The 25117-nt window shown below is 43.4% G+C and overlaps 1 protein-coding gene across 4 annotated transcripts in view; it reads left to right on the top strand.

Annotated features, from left to right (window-relative positions):
* The first annotated feature begins 7956 nt into the window (after window positions 1-7956).
* LOC133387892 (divergent protein kinase domain 1A) overlaps window positions 7957-25117 on the top strand; it is a 185935-nt gene continuing 168774 nt past the window's right edge. Inside the window, exon 1 of one of the 4 annotated variants that reach the window (XM_061633682.1) lies at window positions 7957-8449. In XM_061633682.1, the coding sequence (XP_061489666.1) occupies window positions 8396-8449 (54 nt within the window). In that variant the 5' untranslated portion in view covers window positions 7957-8395. The remainder of the gene's footprint in view (window positions 8450-25117) is intronic. The other 3 variants (XM_061633684.1, XM_061633683.1, XM_061633685.1) reach the window with 3 other exon arrangements.

The following is a 25117-nucleotide window of genomic DNA, read 5'->3' as shown; positions in this document are numbered from 1 at the left end:
AGTAATTCCTGAGCAGGTGGATGCTACACCAGCCCAGCCCCAGCAGCAGGAGCTCCTCTCAGTGCCAGGGGTCCCTAGCCAGTGACCAGCCTGACCGCCCACTGGCACTAGGACTAACTCCAAGGGAAGAATGCGGACTATTGCAGATTGCAGTCCAATCCTGTGCATGTTTATTAAAGAGTAAATCCCATTGAGCTTACTCACAAATAAACATGCATTGGATTGCAATCAATGCTCTGTGCACTTTTACTCAAAGATACTGAATTTATTGAGATGTTGTATCTACCTCTCTAAACAAAGGCACACAGTTTGTTCTATTCCAAGCAATGGTCCCAGCTGGGAAATGCAGAGTTCTAGCCCAAGTGGGTGCATATGCTAGGCACACAGTTAATAGAAACGATACCACCACCAATCCCACTTCCAAATGCAGGACATCAGGCTCCAGGAAGGCATCAGGCAAAGCAGAGGATATATCTAAATAAGCAAGGTCAAAACAGAGGTCAAAGTCAAAAAGACAAAAAGGTAGGCTGTCCCTTAGATAGCTCCAAGTAGTACTTGGCTATCAGGCAGATTTGAATTCTGCTTCAACAACTAGCACATCCAGAGAGTCTTAAATGGGAGGGCAGCTTCCCAGCAACTGGACCCACTCCTGATGAGTGACAGCCTCTTCTTAAAGGGGTCCAGTCTGTTTTAGAAAGCATTGACTCTGGTGGCAGAGGGGAGACTAAGGTTCTCCAAGCTGAATTCTGAAGAGTCTGAAGAAGGTACTAGGGTCTCTTCAGACCGAAGACGCACTGGTGTCATGGGTTCCTCTGCTCCTGGAACTTCTAAGGAGGCAGGGACAGCAAAGGTTTATTCTTCTCCCAGTCCAAGATATCCTCTGAATCCATGGCCTCTTTCCCTGAAGATGCGGTCAGAGCCCTTGCTTTCTTCAACGCTTGTCCCTCCCCAGAAAATAATAATTTCATTTTGTCATTTAGTCAAGACATAACATTATTTCACTATTGTAACAATCTCTGTGTTAGTGGAAGATATGGATGGTTTTGCACTAGTTCTCAATCTTTTATTTACTATACATCAACCGTTGTGCAGTAAATAGTTGTTTGAGTTTGGGGGGTTTGTGTGCATTTGTTTTTTTCTTTTGCATTAAATGGACTACTCCTGATGCTCTCTGCCTGCTTGTGTTGCCCGCATACACACAGGGCTTTTTTTACACAGCCAAAAGAGTATTGCCTGCTCTTCAGCTTACCTCCAGCTCCCTTGCTTACAGATTCACTAACCCTTTGTTTTCTTCCTTATGGGACCTCTTTTCACTCTTCACTCTTCCTCACAAACCTATTCTTATCCCTAGAGCTTGCGTGAGGTCTCGGTCCCAGGCAAACTGACAGCTCTCCATTCATAGTAAACATTTTGACAGTTTAGTTACCTGTGCGGTTGGAATGTTGATTAACGTTCCATGCTATCACACCAGTTCAACCACTTGGCATCAGAACTTTCAACACTACTAGTACAATATAATATAAAATGAAACTGTAAGCCTAAAACCACAAACCCATTCTGGCAGTGGCAATGTTGTTCCACCTATGTAGCTTCATCTCTGCCAGCAGAGCAGCACTTATGTCACTTCCAGAGCCACTTAGCCGGTGAATCTCCATTACAGAATTGTGTACTTATTCCCAGATAAATGTGCATAGGATTACCATCTTAAATTTACATGAAGACACATTCTCCTTTGACACAGAAATAAACTTTTATGTTTAACTTCAGTGCCAGATTTACAAATGAGGTATGAACCACTGCTACTTCACTTATGGTTACATAAAGCCTGTCATGAACTGCCAGCTTGATTGTATTTACTGGTGATGTAAGAGGCTTGTGCTGTGACACACGAGGATAAAAGTGTAATTTTATTCACCCATCAGTAAATCTCTTATTGTTTTTCTCTGTTGTACATTGTGACTAATCATCCTAATGTTTGTTATTTAATGGAGAATTGCTGGAGTGAAAGCAAAGCCCACATCTACTTTCAAAAGAATGCAGCTATTGAGGATTTGCATCAGAGTCACCTTTGAAAGCATGGATGACAGATCCCCAGCAGATTCACTCAATGCATTCAAATGGAGGCAAATCAGAGACACATGGAATAATAGAAGCTGCTTAATAGTGGAGTATTAGGATTTTACTAGTTTATATTTGTTATATATATATTCTATTTTTCAGGACAAATGCCCTCACAAGTTAACGTACAAAACCAGTCCTAAAGCATTTAAAAGCAACTATTTAAAATCAACAACAATTAGACTGCATCCCTTTATAATGAGCAGTAAAACATCAGAAAGACACAGCAATTAAAAAGAAAATTAATTAAAAATGGTTCATCATATAACTCGGTATATAAACATCTATGCTGAAGGACTTTCCCCCCTTTTAATCTACTAGGCCTAAATCAGATTAAACCCAGATTGGTTTATACGACATGGATGTCCAGCCTTTGACACACGGAATTTGTATTGTATTCCTAGAAAAGATCAGAAGGACTCATAAACTTGGCTGTGGCCTAGTGGGAAAGTAAGAGGCATAAAAACGTAACAGCCCTGCTGGATCAGTCTAAAGGCCCATCTAGTCCAGCATCCTGTCCCCACAGTGGCCAACCAGAGGCTTAGGGGACATCCACAAGCAGGACACGAGGGGAATTACCCTCCTCTGCACATCTTTTCCAGTAGCTGGTATTCAGAATCATACTGCCTCTGATCCTGAAGGAAACAAATAGCCATCATGATTAGTAGCCATTGATAGCCTTATTCTCCCTGCATTTCTCTAATCCCCCTTGAAAGCTGTCCAAGTTAACAGCCATCACTACATCTTGTGGTAGCAAATTCCATCCTTAAACTATTTGCTGAGTGAAGAAGTGCTTCGTTTTAAGAAGGATAAGTTATGTTAACAAAGAAACAGTTTCAGCCATCCGAGCTAGAGGACTTGGCTAGTTCGGGGCAGTTATCTTGCACTTAGAATAAAAGCAATTTAATTTGAAGACTTCCTCCAGCTGTATTTGAGCTAAACAGCATGCAAAAAGACCTACAGGCCCCTCTGCCTCCCCACTGTGCCTACTCCCGGACGCAGAATAATAATTAGCAATAACTGCCATGTTGTAACCAGCCCTATTTCTTGGGAAGGGGTAAGTAGATGTCCAATAATTAAATTAATTGAGACAAAGCCATACAAAGCATAGCGGTAGCCTTGTTAAAACTGTTTTATTCCAGGAAGCCTTTGCCCCATGAATGCTGCTATGATGTTTTAATCCTCTGTTTTTACTCCTCTGGTGTTTAATTTGTTTTAAATTTTGTATATTGTGTGTGATTTTTTGTAAGCCTCTTTGGGACCCAGATGGTGAAAAGAAAGGTTTACTTTTTAAACTAAATAAATAAAAACATTGAGAACTATAGTGGCAAGGGCTGGCATCAGCACCCAGCATTCTTGGGCAGCTGCTGGGACCCCAGTATGACCTATCACTGATGTCTTGGGTTCCCTCCCACTCTTTTTTTCAAAAAAAAGTCTGGCCTAGTGCTTCAAGCAATAACAGGAGACTGGGTTTAGATACCAATTAAATGTGAGGCATCTGGCTGGCCACTGTGAGCAGGATGCTAGACTACATGGGCCATTAGCCTGAGGCTCTTCTTCTGTTCTTAATGCCCTGGAGCGATGCTACATAGAGGGGGATTGTGGGAAATTTAAATGGCAGCTAGACCAAACTGTCTGGTGATGCTGCTGCTATCCCCAGCTGAGCCTGCCAGGACCCACTGATGGAGAAAGGGGCACACTAGAGAACACTTTAACGAGATCCCCCTCAACCTCTTAATGAACTCTTAATACAGGAGGGTAACTACGACTTGATAGGTATAACTAGGATGACTCCTGTGCCTGGAATGCAGGAATTGAAGGATGTAACTTGTTCAAAAAGAACAGAAGGAATAGAAAGGGAGGTGGAGTTGCTCTATATGTTAAAAATATATATCCCTACACAGCAGTAGCATAGTGGCACATTCAGAAGTGCAGGATCCCTTCATGTTAGTCACAGCCACACGCCTTTCCCTCCTTTTTTTCTGCTCAGTTGAGAATGAGTTCCTTGTTAATGTCTTCTCCCACAACAACAGACATCTCTAGGAGCCAATGAACACGAAAGGGGAGAGTGTTAGCTACTGAGAAAAGTGTTCTCACGTCCCTTCACTCTCATTGGGTAAGCACCTTGAAACCAATGCAGTGATTACTAGAAGCCAACATGGATTTGTCAAGAACAAATCCTGCCAGACTAATTTTATCTCATTTTTTGTTTGGATAACCTTCCTGGTAGACTGTGGGAATGCTGTGAATATAATATACATTGACTTCAGCAAAGCTTTTGACAAAGTGTCCCATGATATTCTGATTAGCAAGCTAACTAAATCTGGGATGGATGGAACAACTATCAGGTGGATCCACAGTTGGCTACAGAATCATACTCAAAGAGTGCTTATCAATATTTATTTATTTATTATTTGATTTATATCACGTCCTTCCTGCCAACAGGAGCCCAGGGCGCAAACACACTAAAAACACTTTAAAACATCATAAAACAGACCTTAAAATACTTTAAAATTTAAACAAAATATATTTTAAAAAAGGTTAAAAACATATTGGGGTTTTTAAAAAAAGAAGGTTTAAAAACATTCAAAAGCAATTCCAACACAGACGCAGACTGGGATAAGGTCTCAACATAAAAGGCTTGTTGAAACAGGCAGGTCTTAAACAGGTGCCAAAAAAATAACAGAGATGGTGCCTGTCTAATATTTAAGGGGAGGGAATTCCACAGGGTAGGTGGTGCCACACTAAAGGTCCATTTCCTATGTTGTGCAGAATGGACCTCCTGGTAAGATGGTATCTGCAGGAGGCCCTCACCTGCAGAGTGCAGTGATTGACTGGGTATATAAAGGATAAGATGGTCTTTCAGGTATCCTGGTCCCAAGCTGTATAGGGCTTTGTATACCAAAATCAGAACCCTGAACTTGGCCTGGTAGCAAATGGGCAGCCAGTGCAATTCTTTCACCAGCAGGGTGACATGTTGGCGATACCCTGCCCCAGTGAGCAGTCTTGTCGCCGCATATTGCACCAGCTGCAGCTTCCCGACCAACCTCAAGGGCAGCCTCACATAGAGCGCATTACAGTAATCCAGCCTGGAGGTTACCAGTGAGTAGACAACAGTGGTCAGGCTATCCCGGTCCAGATATGGACACAGCTGTCTTACCAGCCAAAGCTGGTAAAAGGCACTCCTAGCCACTAAGGTCACCTGGGCCTCTAGCGACAAAGATGGATCCAGGAGCACCCCCAGACTACAGACCTGCTCTTTCAGAGGAAGTACGACCCCATCCAAAGCAGGCAACTGACCAATTATCTGAACTAGGGAACCACCAACCCACAGTGCCTCCAACTTGCTAGGATTCAGACTCAGTTTATTGGCCCTCATCCAGCCCACCACTGAGTCCAGGCAGTCCAGGACTTGCATGGCCTCTCCCGATTCAGATGTTACAGAGAAATAGAGCTGGGTATCGTCAGCATACTGCTGACACCTCGCCCCAAATCTCCTGATGACCACTCGCAAGGGCTTCATATAGATGTTAAACAGCATGGGGGACAAAATGTTAGTCTCTTTTTAAACTGGGAGGAGGTAATGAGCGAGGAACCGCAGGGCTCAGTCCTTGGCCCAGTGCTTTCCAACATTTTTATTAATGACTTGGATGAGAAGGTGCAGGGAATGCTTATCAAACGTGCAGATGATACAAGATTGGGAGGAATAGCTAGTATCCTAGAAGACAGAAGCAAAATTCAAAATGATCTTGATAGGCTGGAGCACTAGGCTGAAATGAAATTTCAGAATGAAACAGAATGAAATTTAACAGGGATAAGTGCAAATTCCTACACTATGGAAAAAGAAACCAAATGCATAGTTAAAAGATGGGAGATACTTGGCTCAGCAATATTACATGTAAGAAAGATTGTGGAGTTGTTGTGATCATAAAATGAATATGAGCCAACAGTGAGATGTAGCTACAAAAAAGGCAAATGATATTTTAGGCTACATTAACAGTAGTGTCCAAATCGTGTGAAGTTGCACGATTTGGGGCTTTTTAGTTTAGAGAAAAGGCGGGTCAGAGGAGACATGATAGAAGAGTATAAAATTATGCATGGCATTGAGAAAGTGGATAGAGAAAAGTTCTTCTCCCTCTCTCATAATACAAGAACTCGGGGACATTCAAAGAAGCTGAATGTTGGAAGATTCAGGACAGACAAAAGGAAGTACTTCTTTACTCAGCGCAGTTAAACTATGGAATTTGCTCCCACAAGATGCAGTAATGGCCACCAGCTTGGATGGCTTTAAAAGAAGATTAGACAAATTCATGGAGGACAGGGCTATCAATGGCTACTAGCTGTGATGGCTGTGCTCTGCCACCCTAGTCAGAGGCAGCATGCTTCTGAAAACCAGTTGCCGGAAGCCTCAGGAGGGAAGAGTGTTCTTGCACTCGGGTCCTGCTTGCGGGCTTCCCCCAGGAACCAGGTTGGCCACTGTGAGAACAGGATGCTGGACTAGATGGGCCACTGGCCTGATCCAGCAGGCTCTTCTTATGTTCTTATGAAGTTCTAGTTTCCTTCTATTCAGCTCAGGTTAGGCCTCATGTTGGGTACTGTGTCCCGTTCTTGACACCATACTTTAAGAAGCATGCAGACAAACTGGAACAGGTTCAGAGGAGGGCAACAAGGATGATCAGGGGACTGGAAACAAAGCCCTATAAGGAGAGACTGAAAGAACTGGGCATGTTTAGCCTTGAGAAGAGAAGACTGAGGGGAGATACGATAGTGCTCTTTAAGCATTTGAAAGGTTGTCACACAGAGGAGGGCCAGGATCTCTTCTCGATTGTCCCAGAGTCCAGGACATGGAATAATGGGCTCAAGTTACAAGAAGCCAGATTTAGACTGAAAAACTTCCTAACGGTCAGAGGACTATAACAATGGAACCAATTAGCTAGGAGGTGATGGGCTCTCTAACACTGGAGGCATTAAAGAGGCAGCCGGACAGCTCTATCTGTGGAGTATGCTTTAACTTGGATTCCTGCACTGAATAGTAGGGGGTTGAACTCAATGGCCTTATAGGCCCCTTCCAACTCTACTGTTCTATGATTCTAAACCTGGGACCAGCCTGGACAGTGGCATTCCGTCACACATTTGACTTTGCTTTGCAGTGTGTCTGCCAAAATTAATGGCCACAGAAGAGGAATTTCAACCTGAGTGTAATTGAAATCAATAGGACTAAACAGTAATAAACCCAATTCCTCAAATAAATCAGACTGTGTATTTGGTCAAGGTGGCCAATGACTCAAGGCAAGTAAAATCTCAAAGTGGAGTCATTCTGTTTTTGCGAAGTTTACTCAGTTCTAGTCATGCATTCTATTTGCAGCCCACTATAACCTGAATTGTATGAGTTGGATAGTACACGGACACAATCCCACTTTGCAGGGGTGCGTGGTTCTATTTAACCCCCTGACCAGAGAAGAAGACTCCAGGAACCAGAAACGCACATGAGGGAAAATTCCAGAACATGGGGTTTTCCACCTTTTACTGCAGTACTGTGGCGAGGAAAGCTGCCTCTGATGAATTTCTCCATACTGTGCGTGCGTGGTTTGAAGAAATTCGATTCACTCTAAACATGCTCAGAGACAATCTCCTCTAAAGCCAGAAATATCGCGGAAGAATGTTAATGTAGCGAGCTCAATTGTAGATAGGAACTGCCATTACAGACTAGCTCGGCAGGGCTGGAGCAGGGGCAGAGTCCCAGGCTCTCTCCCCCCGACTCCCCCCCCCCGGTCCTTCAGCACTTGTGACGATACGGATGATGGTGCTGGGCGGCCGGAGAGATTCTGGGCTGCGCGCCATGTCGCCGCCCTTCAGAACCGGAAGCCTCCCCTCTAAGCTGAGGAGGAGAAAAGGGGGGAAGGGGCGCGCGCAGGCGGGCTCTGCGCGTATCGCCAGAAGCAACGGAGGTACCTCCAATAATCCCACAGGTCGAGGAGCCGGCCGTCCGCCTCCGCTTCCCCCTAAGGCTGAGGCGAGGAGAAAGCCGCCCTTCTCCCTCCCCCTTTCTGACAGTTGCGAAGTGAGGCGGAGCTGAAAGAAGCAGAGAGGAGCCTCCACCGCCGCCTGCCCCGCTTGGACACGTTTTGCTGCCTCCTTGGCAGCGCGAGCTGTCTTGGAGGCAGCCAGGTGGCCTGCGGGGTCAGGCCGCCTTGCTTTCGGGGCCGCCCAGGCGGGAAAGCGTCCCTTCGCCGCCTCGAGAGACTACTGCAGCCCGCTGCGGGGATGTGCCATTGCCATGGCGAGGAGGCTCTTCGCGGGGGCCTGGCTCAGGAAGCCCTACTACAGCCAGGTAAGTGAGTGGGCAGGGCTGGCTGGTTCGCAGGCTGCTCGGCGTTCCCATACAGAGGTGCCCTCTCGGGTCGGGGAGGGAGGGAGGCTGGACCGGCGCCCGGTTAAGAAAAGGCTGCGGCGAAGGAAGCGCTGACTGGGGTAGAGGGGCTGGCACTGCGGTGGGAAGAAGGGAGGCGTCGGCCGCGGTACAGGAGGACGCTGGATGGGAGCGGGAGAGGTGCGCGCGAGGTGGGCAGGTACGCGAATGGGAAAGCGGGTGTGTGCACGGTCGCGGGAGGTCGGGGGTTGGTGCTTGGGCACTGTTCACACGTTGCTATGAGAAGCGGTCCGGAGCTAAAGGGTCCCACCACTCGCTTAATGTGTGTGAAGTCTGTCACCCGGCTTCTCAATAAACCTCTCTTCTTTTCTTGGAGTTTACTCCCCTACAGTTGGTTATTTGTGGGTTGTGCCTTTTAGTAGGCCCTGTGAAGATCTAAAAAGACTGGCAGTCCAAGCTTGCCCCATTCATTTTTCTTTATTTTTCTTCCAATCCTATTTCTCCTCTTCTTCCCCCACCCTTCCCAGTGGCTGCTATTTTGGATTGCTTTACAGTATTTATTTCTGCGATGACTGCCCCTCATTGCTTCTTCTTGACTCTGTTGGGTGGACCCTGGTACTTATATACAGTGAATTTATACCACTTTCCAGACTACAAATGTGCCAGTGCTGGTCGCTTGCCTCTGCACTTCAACAGTTTGAAGATACATTGCACTGAAAGACTGCAGCTCTAGATCAGCTGCAGGATAAGACTAAAGAGCACAATGTTATAAGGCCAAAAATGTGCTTTAGAAAGTGTTAATCTTGAAGAGAGGCTAGTATGAAAACAGTAAGATGTACTAGTTTCACTCATGTTCATCATGTTGCAAGAGCACTGTTACATCCTGCTTATGAACTTCCCATAGAAATCTGGTTGGCTATTGTGAGAACAGAATATCAGACATTTATGTTATATATAAATCTGTATTCGAATAGCTGTGCAGTAAATAATGTTTATCACGCACCCACTTCTTATCACTTATATAGCCTAACCTCTGTTAGGTCCAAACCCAACACGCAAGCCGCCCTGTCAACCCCAACTCGCTTATTACACCCGGGAAGAGTGCGGAGTTGAGTGCAAATGAACCCACTATCAGAGATCAAGTAACACGAGACAAAAACCTTTGCAAAGGGGACCCAATACTTACAAGCCGAAGCAGGCCAGCATGGGAACCTCGTTTATTGGTGTTCAATGGTTTATATAGGCTTACCCCGAAGTTTACAATATCGGGTTCACGTCATAAAATACAAAAGAAGCAATTGCCAACTGTCATAGCTTTGGGGCATATGTAAGGAGGTAAAGGGGTACAGGGGGAAGGACAAAGTAGAAACATCAAGACTATCTCTTAGACTCTATGTCTGCATATTTCGCATGTCCTTGAGATAAGCACTATGCAGGAACAGACAAAGGCAACTATTGAGGGGAGGCCCAGCTGCAACCGGGCGCCCCCTAAACTGGAGACAGACATGATATTACTCTGCTTACATATCAAAGGAGTATTACAAGTCAAGGATATGAGGGGCATTGGAATAGCATTTGACATTTCTATGCAAGGCGCGTTTGTAACAATAAGCAAGGCCATAAGCATAAATGTGATACAGAAATGCATAGTAGGGAAGTTTTCAGCTTAAACCGGCTTTTATTATGCGAGCCACTGGAATGTAGGTAAGAGTCAGGTCACCAGGAAATAAACCGACATTTTATATCAAGAGTCGTATAAAGGCCACTTTGGTTCTATTTCCCATGAAGCCCAAGCTGGTTTAGGTAAGACAAGTGAATTATAGTTTTACAGGCACTGGGGGTTTCAATTTATCCCTAACACCTCCATAGTTTAATGCTATAGTGTAGAATAATATTAATGCTTTCAGAGACTGGAGCAAAAAGCCAGCATGTGCCAAGACTTCAAACTACTGTTACCAAAACTACTGATTATTAAGGTTGGATAGAACCTCACTTGTCATATATATACAACAGTCCCTGCGCTGAGGCATAAATCTAGACCCATACTTCTCAGAGACCTGTTTAGGGCTTCCTAGACAGAAGCCACAATTTATTGTTTTTAATAATATATATTAAATGTATAATATTTTGTTGTAAGCCATCTAGGGAATATTTGTTGATGGGTAGCCATATAGATCCCACAAGTTGTTCCATTCACCTACAGTAAGAAATGTTTTCATAACGGTAACTAGGGTTGCCAGGCTCAGGGCCTGAGACTGATCCTGTATCTTTAGGAGAAGAGAAAAGTCAGCCAAATGCAGGTGTTCTTGCAACCCTGTAATGGGAAAAACCACAAGGTGGGATTCTCCCTTCCCCCCTGAACAACTTTTAAAGATACAGAAGACTTCCCAAGAGGTCTTCTGTATCTTTAAAAGTTGTGCAGGGGGGAAGGAGAATCCCACCTTGTGGTTTTTCCCATTACAGCGTTGCAAGAACACCTGCAATTGGCTGACTTTCTCTTCTAAAGATACAGGATCAGCCTCAGGCCATGAACCTGGCAACCCTAACAGTAACCTAAATTAACATTCTTGAAACTTAAACCTAATGAGTCTTATCATGATCTTTGGATGGACTGCCTTCAAGTCGATCCCGACTTATGATGACCCTATGAACAGGGATTTCATGGTAAGCAATATTCAGAGGGGGTTTACCATTGCCTCCCTCTGAGGCTAGTCCTCCCCAGCTGGCTAGCGCCTGCTCAGCTTGCCACAGCTGCACAAGCCAGACCCTTCCTTGCCTGTAACTGCCAGCTGGGGGGGCAACTGGGCTCTTTGGGACTACGCAGCTTGCCCACGGCTGCACAGGTGGCAGGGCACATAACCCCTGAGCCACGCACTGTGGGGGTGATCTTTAGCTGGCCCTTGACACCCAGGAGACACGAGCCGGGATTTGAACTCCCAGACTCTGGACTCCCAGCCAGGCTCTCCTCCCCACTGTGCTACTTCTAAAGACTCCACTGATTGTATGCTTCCTGCTGTCTATAGGACGTTGTGCCCAATGTCCTGTAGGACCCTGCAGAGTTGTGTAGCAGAACGGAGAGTTTTGAGCGAGCTTATGTATGTGTGAATCTTTGTTAAGATTCTACCTTCCCTGCAAATTAGTCAGAGACTTTAAGCTTTAAAATAAGAAATAACTACTTTATTCTGGAAGTACATGTTTGATAGGAAAGAGTCCTATATCTAGCTAACTAGCTAAGTTGGAGCAGCAAGCACTGTGCCCAGTGCTCGCCCTCATGCTGGAGGGAGAGACAAAGGAATATGTCTGCTCTCCTCTCGAGAAAGAAGAAGACTGGGAAGGAGGGAAGGAACTGGGATCAACATCTTTTGCATATCAGTCTAGCAGGAAGGGAGAGACAGCAGGAGATCAAAGGGATAGGTATAGCCTAGCAACCAAGAGGTCTCCTCTCTAGCTACCCTTTTAAACCCCATGCAGCCTCAACCCACAAGTTTGAGTTGAACCTCATATATTCCAACACTGTCTACCAACAGTGCCGTAATGGTCACCCAGGAATACTTTAAGTGCTGTAGAGAGAAGCAAGACTGTCTATCCCTCTCAGTTCATATACCTGCTGTTTTGTGAATTTTTCATTTTTATTTTATGGAAGCTGTGTACTCTCCCTGTTTTGTATTAATTAAGCTAGGTTTTAAAGGGGGGGTTAAACAGGACCACATGTACCAAGTCCTTTGCATGTGGATAGATTGGTCCTTAATTTGGGCTTATAGGGAATAATGTATCTATAAAGCTCTCATAGTGCTGTATTGGGTTGCAGTAAAATAGGATATAGAGGAGTTAAACTTGCAAGATAGTCATACTTACACATGTGTGTATTTTTTAAATTTTTAATGAGAGAGGATAGGCAGCACTGGAGAGGGAAGCCAGAATCTTGCTGCTGTCATCACTCTTCCAAAAAGAAAGCAAGCAGGATCTAGAGTTGCCTCTTATTTATGAGGGGCAAGATGTTTGAAGACTTGCTTGAACTCATCAGTCATTGGCTGGTCATCTTCAAATAAATATATTTAAACCATGACAAAGTACACAAAATGATGTACTCATTGGAGAAGGTCTTGTTGGTTAATGATATCATGTACATTTTCCAAGAGCCCACAACACTGAGTAATATCTATGCTATCACCAAATGACAAGATCACACTCCATGTTACATAGCAGGCAGAGACTGCATTTTCCCAGCAATAACATTTTGATGTTTGAATTATGGGAAATGTTGCCTTTGGGAAATGTATCTAGATCCCATGCACTACTTGAGTAAAATTGTGCAATGGTATTTTGAGGAAAGCTGTTGGGCACCTGTGAAATACCTGAATACCACCCGCTTAACATTCTTGGTGCTTTAAAAGGAGTTGGAAAGGTATTGGATCTAAGCTAAAAAGCTTTGCTACAAGCTACATCACCAAGTTATTATGCTTACTGTGTTCTTTCCCCACGCACTCCAAATGATATCAAAGAAGTGTGCTCCATTGGCTACTTTTTCCGTTAGATTATTTGAAACATTGTTTTATGACAAGTTAAAGATTTTCCCAGGTATTGAAAGTCTTAACTAATTGGTAGGTCTACAGCCATACTACCCTGAACACGCCTGATCTCATCTGATCTCAGAAGCTAAGCAGGGTCAGGCCTGGTTAGTACTTGGATAGGAGACTGCCATGGGGAAACGGCCAAGTTCTGGTTTTCTCCCCAACTTCCTCCCTTGTAGTTTAAGCACTGAAGTTTCACAAACAGCACCTAACTAAACTGAACAGTGCCCTACTTCTTGATTCAGAAGGGGTCCCTGCTTTCTCAGTTGCTTTTCTTCTGGGAGAAAAGTTGTGTAGTCCACACCTCTCTCCCTATCTTCCTCCTTTGCAAATAAACAGTGGACACTTAAATTCTTGGTTCAGAAGGGATCATTGCTGCCACAGTTTCTAATGTGGGTTTATGCCACAATAATTGTAAGTTACTCAGAAGCAAGCCCCACTGAATTCCATGGGCATTGCTCCCTGATAAATGTGTACGTGATTACAGCCTGTATTGGTTAGTCTTAAATGTGCCACACATGACTGTTAGCAAGGGATCCCATAAATTTTCAGACCTATGGGAAAAAATTATTCCCCTTCCCCAGTTTATTAACTTCTACATCCTTTTTTCCGGAATGTGGAATAAGGTGGAGGGACATTAAGTTGACTGGAACTTGGGAGACCAGGGTTAAGATTAGCTATGAAACTCACTGTGTGACTTTGGGTCAGTCACTGTCTCAGCTTAACATACCTCACAGGATTGTTGTGAGGATAATATGGAAGGACAGGAGACCTATGAATGCCAACTTGAGCTCATTGGAGAAAAAGTAGAATGGATATAAACGTAATACTGAAAAATAAGGAATAATCAAAATTCTGCCTGCCTGCCCCCAATTTTGAATTGGGTGAGGTTTGGAATCATGAAAAAGCCCAAGCTAAAAACCAAAGAGAGAAGAATCTGGAACACAACCAGGATATTCAGGTCTTGAAACACTGCACTTTGCATGTAGGTCCTCAACAAATCCAATGTGTGCCTTTCTACTGGGACAGGCTTGTCTGGCTGGGGTGTGCTGGCAGGGGTGTGCCATGCTCCTGTCGAACATAAACTCTTCAAAATGAATTTAGGAGAAACTGTTGATTGGACAGATATTTATTGCAATAGAAAAGAAATACAGATGGCCATCAGGAGAGAGTGCCAACACAGAAGTTTATCTGCCTGAGGCATGATTGCACACAGTTATATAGGCATAACATGCAATGCATCAAGATTACCATATTAGGAAGCAATGTTATACTTGAGGTGGGGTCTTCATATATTGGTTGGGGTACAAGTCCCAAACATGTTTTTCAGCATAACCTGATGACTTCTTCTTACTGTAAACTTCCACTATTACAAATCTTTCCCTAACCACTTCTGCTTTGTGGGTACACAGTGGTTCTCAGTCATGCTGTTTGCCTAGTTCCTCTTTATGTCCTAAGCAAAATGCAAGCCACTTCAAGCATTGATTATATTCAGGCATTTCCCTTTAATCCCTGAGGAAGCCTGAGACCAGGCTTCCTCAGTCCCCCCTTTGAGACTGTCTAGGTCTCGCTAGCACAAAACATATGAGTTTTTATTTCGATTGAGCAGTTCCTATTGTTAAATCGGACCACTCTCACAACACAGAGTTGGCTTATTGAGGATAGGGTTTGTCCTGGGCCTGTCTTTAAACCGAGACCAGTCTCATTCAAGGACAAGGGAAGGAGAAGAGACAGACACAAAGGGAAGTTCCCAAAGTCACAGAAGCCTAGCCGTAGCCCCATCTTTTGACCGAGACTAGGCATCCTTGGACAGCAGAGCTATGGGACTCATGCACTGGAAGGGAGGGAGGATAAAATAATAAATTCATTTTCACTCTCAGACTTTAGGTATTCCAGTAACTATTTGTTCCCCAACTGCCCTTGCGTTAAAGACACCATTGATCATCAGCCGGTGGGCCTAGCAATGGGCTTGGTGCGGCTACAGGTGGGTTCAGACTTTGCCCTGGACCAATTCCAGATCTTCACACAATTGGGGCTCATTCATACCTCATACAATGAGAATATAAACTATTATAAATGTATGTCCTGCTTATGTAGACTTATTCTCCCAGACAGTTCCAATTCAGAAACAGTTTCCCTGAAGTAGTGGCTATCAGGATAAGCACAGGATAAGCACAATAACCTATGTGTTATTTATAGAGCCTAATGAACCAAATATATCTTGAATTTAACAATTATTCAACCAGGTAAGAATTTAACAGCAGGACCCATCCATGTTCCTAAAGTATTATCCAGATGCCCAGTCGGATCCTCAGGTCACACACCCTCACCCATTCAGATCATCAGGTCACTAACACTCACCCAGACCAAGTAACATAGGTACTACTTCTGGAAGAACATGATGGTATAATGCAGATTCAATAGCAGTAACATTAGCATGACAATACACACAAACCAAACGGTTGAAATGAACCATCTCCTCACAAAACAGTCTGTGATGATGTATCAGCCAGCAGGATTTGGTACTTCTTCCCCTCAAGCTACCTCTTACTTCGCATGATGAAGACCAAAAAGAATTGTTAGGCCTCAGGAGCCTTAGCTGCTTTCTGCCAGGTCTCAAGTTGTATTGGTGACAGTTTGTCTGGTGGTTGAGCTTCTGGGACCTTGCCACTAGCCCTCAGGGGCTTCGTCCTTGCCCTCAGGAAAAATCTGTGTACCAGAGAGCACTTGGCTTACCACTGGATTTTGTGGGGCATTATTATGGCCCTTCAGAGTAGGTCAAAACAGTTTAATGACTGACCGGACTGGCTCTCTTTACTATTTGTGTTAACAGCTCAGTTTGTCAATGGAGATGTCTTTTGCAGTAAAATCAGCATGACAGATGAACCCAGGACTCTCGGCCTTGGCATTTCATGGCTGTGTGTGTTGTCAAGATGACTTCAAATCTTAATATAATGGCAAAGTTCCTGTGCCAGTTGGAGCAAGGCTGCAGAAACTTGTGAATTGAAGGTCTCAACATCCATTAACAAGGGTAATCCAAATAAAGGTTCAAAGTCTCAAATCAATTTCATGGAATTGCTCAACATCAAAATACAGCCAACAAAGCACTCCAGAAACTTTTAACATCCCCTTCCAAAGTACAGGTATACCCCGCTTAACATTGCCCCGCTTAACGTTGCCTCGCTATAATGTACATGCTCCATTCGTCCCCATACCCCGCTTAACGTTCACGCGCTTTGCAATAATGTATACTTTATTGGCATTATGCTGCTGCCATCTAGTGATGATTGTGTGCACTACAAGTGAAGACAATTGCTTCACTTAACGTTTATTTTCGCTTTAAGTATACTCTCCGGTCCCATTGCGAACGTTAAAGCGGGGTATGCCTGTACCTTGCTGCCTACGTCCAAACACCAAAATTTTGACATATCTTCCCTCTTAGCCAGTGTGGGAACACAGGCACACTCTTCTTTGCAAAAAAATATGCTTAGAAGCAAAAGCAATTGTAACAGCGAATAGAATAACATTTCAAGATAAGGTAATGAAATTTTATGAAGGATCCCTTTCAAATCAATATACAGAAGGAGTCGCGATGGATTCCTCAATGTAACACTTTCCCCCCACAAATGAATACTTAAAATCAATTAATTCTTCAAATTTAGCATTTTCTAAACATCACTTTACTAGCAAGTAGACTAAATTCCAAACCAAGTAAGAAAATGTTGTCAAGGATAGATTCTTTAGCTTCCCTTCCAAGGCAACACCAAACATTTTGTATAATAAGTGTTATCCTGAAGGGAAACCAATAAACCCATATGTTAATACTCAGTTAGTACCTCAAATTTAGAATTTAATAAACATCAATTCAAAACCCAAATTCAAATTTATGAGCTCTCAAGACGATTAAGACACGACATAGAACATGAACATTAAACACAATACAGAACTTCCTTTGCCTCACAGTCAGTCCGAAATCCAACAACTGTCTCTGCAGTTGGAACTTGAGAGACCCAGCTCGGTGTTCAGTAGAGAGGCAGTCGGGACAGGTGACCTTGACCCCCAAGATGCCGATGGGGAGGACAGAATTGTTGGACTCTCCATAGCCCTTCCCTCCCTCAACAAACAAAACTGCAATAAAACCCCAAATAAAACTCAGAAAACAAAGCAAACAAACAAAATGAAAGAAAGAACACAACTCCATTGGTAGGAAACTTAGTTCCCAATGTGGTCATGGGTGTGAAACCAGAGGGCACAGAGACCCATGACTGATCGTTCTTGTCTAAAAAATAAACTTTTTGTATCCATGTGGGTCCGAAAAACATAGCCACCAGTTCACCAGGCAAGTCAAATAAATAAATAAATTTTATTTCTGAGTCGCCTATCTGGCCGAGTCAACGGCCACTCTAGGCGACGTACATAAATAGAATGAATACAACATATAACCAAACTTTAGTCAATAAATAATCTAAAAAACCATCCAACTATAACAAGATAAAACTAGTCCCCGGAAATCCTGTAGGCCTGCCTGAATAGCCAGGTCTTTAAGGCTCGGCGGAAACCTACCAGGGAGGGGGCATGGTGAAGATCATATGGCAGGGAATTCCAGAGGGTGGGAGCCACAATCGAAAAAGCCCTCTCTGTGGTCCGCACCAGTCTAGCTGTTTTAACTGGTGGGACCGAGAGGAGGTCTTGTGTGGCTGATCTCGTCAGGCGGCGTACTTGGTGATGCTGTAGGCGCTCCTTCAGATAAACTGGGCCGAAACCATATAGGGCTTTAAAGGTTAACACCAACACCTTGAATTGGGCCCGGTAAACAACTGGTAGCCAGTGTAGTTCTCCTAACACCGGAGTGATATGATCACGGCGACGGCTGTTCTTGATCAAACGTGCCGCCACATTCTGTACCAGCTGTAATTTCCGGACCGTTTTCAAGGGTAACCCAACGTAGAGCACATTACAGTAGTCTAAGCGAGGGGAGACCAGGGCATGTACCACCCGTGGGAGCAGATGGACAGGAAGGTAGGGTCGCAACCTCTGTATTAGATGCAATTGATACCAAGCTGCCTGGCTCACTGCCAAAACCTGAGCCTCCATGGACAGCTGAGAGCCAAGAATGACCCCGAGGCTGCGGACCTGGTCCTTCAGGGGCAATCTTACCCCATTAAACACCAGGTCTATATCTCCTAACCTTCTCTTATCGCCCACGAGCAGCACCTCGGTCTTGTCGGGGTTCAGTTTCAGCCTATTTCCTCCCATCCATTCACTTACGGACCTCAGGCACTTGGAAACGGTATCCACAGCCAACTCTGGTGAGGACTTAAACGAGAGATAGAGCTGAGTGTCATCCGCATATTGGTGGCACTGCAACCCAAATCTCCTGATGATGGCCCCCAGCGGCTTTACATAGATGTTAAATAGCATGGGGGAGAGGATAGAACCCTGTGGCACTCCACAATTGAGAGGCCAAGGGTCTGAAACCTCGTCCCCCAATGCCACCCGTTGATGCCTGTCTGAGAGATAGGAACGGAACCACCGTAAAACAGTGCCCCCTATTCCCATTCCCCCTAGGCGATCCAAAAGGATACCGTGGTCGACGGTATCAAAAGCTGCTGAGAGATCCAGGAGGACGAGGAATGTATATTCTCCCCTATCCAGCGCCCTCCTCATATCATCCACCAGGGCGACCAAGGCTGTTTCAGTTCCATGTCCAGTCCTGAAGCCCGATTGGAATGGATCGAGATAATCTGCTTCATCCAAGTATGTCTGTAACTGTTTGGCCTGTTCCATGGTGAGAGGAATAACATGAGAAGGGAAGTCAGACCCATGAGAAGTCCCCAGAATAGATGACTCCCCATATGGTGGAAGGTGTTCAGATGCAGAAAGCACAGAAGATGAAAGAGTTCCAGAACTGATACCACATACCTCCGGAGGAGTTCTCAACTGTTCTCTTATTTCCCTCAATTGTTGTACTAACTTTTATTGGGAGTCTTTAAGGCTTCTAATACAGGATTCATCATACCTCTTAAACACTTCCTCATCCCAAAGACAAAAGAATGCCACTGTTCCTCAGTACAGGAACCTTTGGCGACCTCTAAATAAGAGCATCCTCCTTAGATGTAACATTTTGTTAGAATCAAAAGTCCCAAACAAAGGCAACTGTAGGTTCCTCAGTTGACTGGCCGTATATACATGCCAGAAGGGCAAAAACCTGATTGCTAGCTTACCATATTTCTTATAAATATGAAATGCAGGGGAGCCTTTTAGTGGTGTTTCAAACAATTTAGAATGTTGGCTTGCCATGGCTTAATTTTAGTGTTGCACACAAACATAAAAAGATCCAGTACACACTCACACACACACACAATCTTTCACCAGGGGCCATGTGAGATCAAGGTCTCCACTGGCACCCTCAGTAATACAAGTCACAACATTCACACGGGGCAGCCTGAGAACCCAGTCTCTGCTCACTCCCACACTCCCACGACAAGAGGTAGTGAACTCTACAATGCGTGCTGATTAAGTCACTGGTTTAATTGGCTGTATTCAAATTAATACTAATGCAGGTGAAGAGTCTTGCAAAATCAGCAGCGTATTCCAGGGACCCCTCTCATTGACAAATGCATTCACATACATTCACAGAAGTGGTTCTTATCACTCACTCACACCCCTCACTTCAAATATACAGGGACACATGGACACTCGCAACTTTCCCTCTCTCACACCAATTTCAAACAGCTTAAATTCAAAACTACAATAAAAAAAATTAAAAATCCACATTGCCACCACTCCCACAAGGTAATCACTCCAAGGGCCTTATTGTATGCAATGAGTTTACCCCGAGCCACCAGGCCAATTTAGTTGATGCCCCAAACCGTGACCAACACTGGCTGAGGCCACTACTAGAGCCCCATACAAACCACTGTCATTGGCCACAGGTGCTGTCACCACCTCAGGTCTGCCACCCCCGAACTCAGGACACCAACTCCTTACCTTCTCTAGGTTATCACCCAGTCACTGACTTCCACCTCCTGGCTGAGTCTGGCCTCATTGAAGCGGGTGTCCTTGTCAGTGGACCTCTTTAGGCCCTTCTTCCTCTTCCCCCCTTTGTCCAATCAAGGTTCTCATTAAAGGTTCTAAATGGAGTCAACCAAACCCACCCACAGTGCAGCCTCCAAGCCCTTCTTTAAGCTCCAGGTGGAGAGTTTTAAATGAGGTCTCCAACCTCGTCATGTGGCACCCAGGAGGTTGAGTAGTTGCTGGAAGCCCCTCACAGTGGATTACTCGGTTTTATCCATCCCACTCTCACACCAAAATTGTTGAAGAAAAACTCTTCACAACGAAGTTAGGAGAAACTGTCTATTTGACAGATATTTATTGCAATAGAAAAGAAATACAGATGCCTGAGGCATGGTTGCACACAGTTATATAGGCATAGCATGTAATGCATCAAGATTACCATATTAGGAAGCAATGTTATACTTGAGGTGGGGTCTTCATATATTGGTTGGGGTACAAGTCCCAAACATATTTTTCAGCATAACCTAATGACTTTTCTTCTTAAATGTAAAACTTTCCAATATTGCAAATCTTTCCCTAACCACTTCTGCTTTGTGGGTACACAGCAGTTCTCAGTCATGCTGTTTGTCTACTTTCTCTTTATGTCCTAAGCAAAATGCAAGCCACTCCAAGCATTGATTATATGAGATAAGCATGGATTATATGAGATTCAGGCCTTTCCCATTAATCCCTGAGGAAGCCCGAGGCCAGGCTTCCTCACTCCCATACTACATATAGGCTCTGCACACTGAGTTCTCATCTGAACTGACCTCTGCACCATCCTAGCATTTTAGGTTTGTTGAAGTGTTACAGTCTTTTTACACACACACACCCCCAAGCAGATCATAGTGCAATTTTAGCAAAACAACAAAGAACAGTTCTAGCATCTTCAAGGCTAACAAGCTTATTTGGGCATAAGTTGTATTGGGCTAGAGTCGGTGCCATCAGATGCATAATTTTTGGTAAGCTTATGCAAAAATACATTTGCTAGTCTTTAAAGTGCTACTGGACTATTTTTTTGTTTCTGCTGTAAGCCATGGCTAGTTGGCACCTGCCTCCCCGTTGTGGAATCTCTCTTTGTGTTTAATAAGATTACACAACAGTAACTTCATCCTGAAATATAAACTCTTCACTGCCATGCTACATGGAATCACTGCTATTCTTTTACCAAAATGCCAAGGAAAAAAACAGAAGCAACTGGCTCTAGTATCAACAGATATAATCACTGTGACATTAAGGGAATCTAGTCAGAGGCTAGAGTGGTTCCAGACCAGACTTTACAAAAAACCAGAAACTGATGTTACATTCCAGGCAAGGAACAAATTTAATATTTTCTTAGAGAACTATTGCTGCAGTTTAACAGAGGCCTAATACAGGACTCAGCAGTTATAGATCTTCCAATGTCCCATAAATTCACACTTCCCTCTCTTTCCTCAGAGTTCTACTTAGTTAAAAGGGAAGCTCAGATTATTCACACCTATGCACTGCGGCAGATTTCTGGTGGGCTTTTCACACTTACACAATAAATAAACCCAGGTTGAATCTATTATCTGTATCAACTAGTTGCCAGACTGACAGGATCCAAAAAGACATCCTATCATGCCTTTGAATAAAACCATTCTTTCCTTCTCTCTCAGCGTATTTGTTTGCTTATTATTAAATTTGTTAGTTGCTTTTCTACACAAATATGTGCACTCAAAGTGGCTTATAGTTATCCTGTGTGTTCCATCAGATTTAATGAGGGTGAACTGCTGCAGGAGTAGAAAACAGATTTTTAAAGAAGTAGTAATTTTAAGCTCCTGCTCCACTTCCCATCCAATAAACAAAAATAGTTCAAATAAAAAAAATTATACAAAGAAGAGACTCATCAGGGCCCAGAGATATTCACTCAACACAAATAGGCAGTTCAGTGAAATTAAAATTCAGCAAATATAAAAATAAAAATAAGAAAACAGCTGATCAGGGAAGGCTGAACAGGAAAGACAAACGCAATTCTGCGGGAAAACTGCACAACCCAGGGCTGCTAAGATAAAAATTTGGTTTTGCTGCCTGGAGACAGATGGGTGGGACTTCCTAGCCACAGAAATCCTTTTGGATTCCAATTGGCTGAGTGGTGCAGAGAGCTGATTGGCCAGAGGACAGGAGATTGACAAGAAAGAATCCAGGACACTACACTGAAATAGATCATGGAAGGATGTGTGGGATGGAAATGAGTGTGGCTTTGAGATATTGGGGAAAACTTAAAAATAAATTGCTGGGTGTTTCACTTGGTAGGGATAAGCCCTGGTTGCCCTAATGCATCAGCCTCCACTGATATTTATGTTGATTAAAACCTATATGGCATAAATGAGACATTGCCCCTTTAAGACAGCCTTTGCCAACCTGGTGCCCTGCACATATTTTGGCTACAACTCCTATCATTCCCAGCCGGTAGAGTGTTGGCTGAGTTGAAAGGAGCTGAAGTCTCAAATATCCAGAGGGCACCAAGTTGGCAAAGTTGCTTGAGGGAAATGGCTGAAAGCTCTTACAGTTGAAATAAACTGAGAAGAGATCTTGGATGGATTTATTCATCCCTTGGGCTAGAGGAGTGAGGATAGCACTTCAGATATCTTGTGTAGTGTACTGAAGCACAGTTGGTAACAAATGACTGTGTAATTTTTATTTTGGTATTTTAATGCTACACAGTATGTTAGAAAGCAGAGAATGATGTATATCTTGTAGGAAACATTATTTTAAGGCAACAAGCAAGTTAGATGTAGTTCTTCCAACAGCTTCATGGAAATACTAGTACTTTTCATTGTTCAGTCTGGAATTTGGTTAAGAACTTTCCCTCAAGGAATCAAAAGTTACTCATCTGTAGGAACCTGAGATACATTTTTTGAACTTGATGTTTTACTGGTGATGTGTAGCTGTAGGTATTCTTTGCTATTTAGCATTTTTGCAGATGGTTGATAGCTTATATTAGTACAATAAAAGTACAATTGGATGTAACTGGATCCCTTTATTTGTTCTGCAGACTAACTTATTAGGGAGGCAGAAGCAAGGAAAAGCAGCACAGTATGTCCTCAGTTTCCCTTGCATGTATTTGCAGATGACTGTTTGTCCAGTAGCAACAAAGAACACAGAATGGGTGATTCAGCAGGGACAGGGGCAAGTAGGAAACTTTTTCACTGTGATCTCTGTGTAATTTTTGTTTAAAATGTATACTTATCTTTCATTTAAAAAAGATTAAGATACCTTACAAATAAATCAAGATGATAATAAAAAACTCCAAAATATCTCAACCGGTATTCAAACTAATTTTGACTTAGAATGTCTTAGAAAGAGAGCTGTGCAAACACTCTGGTGAACAGGGTGATGTGGTACATGCGAGATCAAACAAATTTAACTCTGTATAGGAGCAAGATACTTCAATATTTTATCTTTGTGTGTGCGTGTAAGTCTGTCCTAAAAATAAGCAGCATTAACAGGGATCTATATTGTGCTCTGGGCAAGAACTGTATCTTGTTTCTATATTGAATGCTTCTGGCTCAGTGTCTGTTGTAGGCAAAAGGAAATGTATATATGCTCAGTCATATACATTTTGCCATTTGTAAAACAGGGGAAATAGCCATTTTTGAAAAGTGAAAAATTTATTTTGGTGAAACACAACACTTCCAAATTGTAGATATCTTTTGCTAATTATGCTGCTGTCCTATATTTTTGCTTCATGGCTTGCTTTTCTTCTCCTGGCATAAATTGTAAACCTTTTTCCACTTTGGAAATCCAATATAATTGAATCTCCCTTGTTCCCTCTTCTAGACTGTTCTCAAATCTTTGTGTCCTTGGAACAGTTTCAAGTCCCTTCATTCTCCTCCTCCACAAATACTTCTATAAGCTCACTAATTCAATGAAGCATTGCAGCAACAGCCTAGGTCATGATCATTTAACATTTCTGTTCAGTTCTTGTACTTGGATATGCTTCCATATTTAAACACTTGTTTTAAAAAAGACCTATTAGAGGTTTATAATTGACATTGGCATTTGGTGCCACATTTGTTAGCTGTTTTCTGTTAATATAGACATTTCTAATGTATCCAGTTAGCATCTTAATCTTGTTTTAACTTAGTATAGAGTTCTTTTGTTATGGTGAACCCAAAAAGAAGAAACAGAGTATAAGGTGGTGGTTTAGACAGGGAATGAAAGCTTTCATACTATGCAGAGCTGCTGTTAGGAATTTTTGTTTCCAGAAAAGACATCATGATACAGCCACTTTGGTTTTGTGTGGAGATGTTTGGTACACAGTTAATAGTGGTACAGTTTTGACATTTTTATGACAATAAAATTATATAGAAAAAACAATGTTTTCTGATTTGTTCATCTGGGGTTGAAAAACTGACATCTTGACTTTTAGAACTTTCTTTGTATGAGGTGATCAACTTAAATTGCTAGTTTGATAATATATACTTTAAATGTTATGGTCAGGGGTGTAGTCGCCCAGGGTCTTGGGGGGGTCTTGGACCCTATACCTTTTTGGCAGCCATCATCCAATGAGCCAATCAGCATGAAAGGGGAGTGTGGTGGACACTGATAAGAGTCTTCTAACATGTTTCCTTGTCTTTTCTTGCAGATTGGAGCCAATCAGAGTGAAAGGAGGTGGGTTAGCCACGGAGAGGACTCTTCTCAGTAGCTAACACTCTGCTCTTTTATCATTATTGGCTCCTAGAGATGTCTGTTATTGTGGGAGAAGGCATTAACAAGGATCTCATTCTCAACCACGCAGCAAAAAAATTGGAGGGGGGTAGGGCGGTGGCTGTGACTAACAGGAAGGAACCCTGCACCTCTGCATTTGCCACTACACTACTGGTTATGGTGATTTCCACACTCCTGAGTTAATAATTGATTCGTTATAGAGCTGGTGCAGTCATAACATGGCTCAAGCTTGTTAAAGTTCCCATTAAATCTGGACTTTAAATCTCATGGTCTTCTTTAAAAATACTGAAGCTCGAAATCCAAGGAAACC

This window comes from Rhineura floridana, chromosome 6, assembly GCF_030035675.1.
Source record: "Rhineura floridana isolate rRhiFlo1 chromosome 6, rRhiFlo1.hap2, whole genome shotgun sequence".
NCBI lineage: Eukaryota > Metazoa > Chordata > Lepidosauria > Squamata > Rhineuridae > Rhineura > Rhineura floridana.
This window is presented reverse-complemented; position numbering and strand designations above follow the sequence as displayed.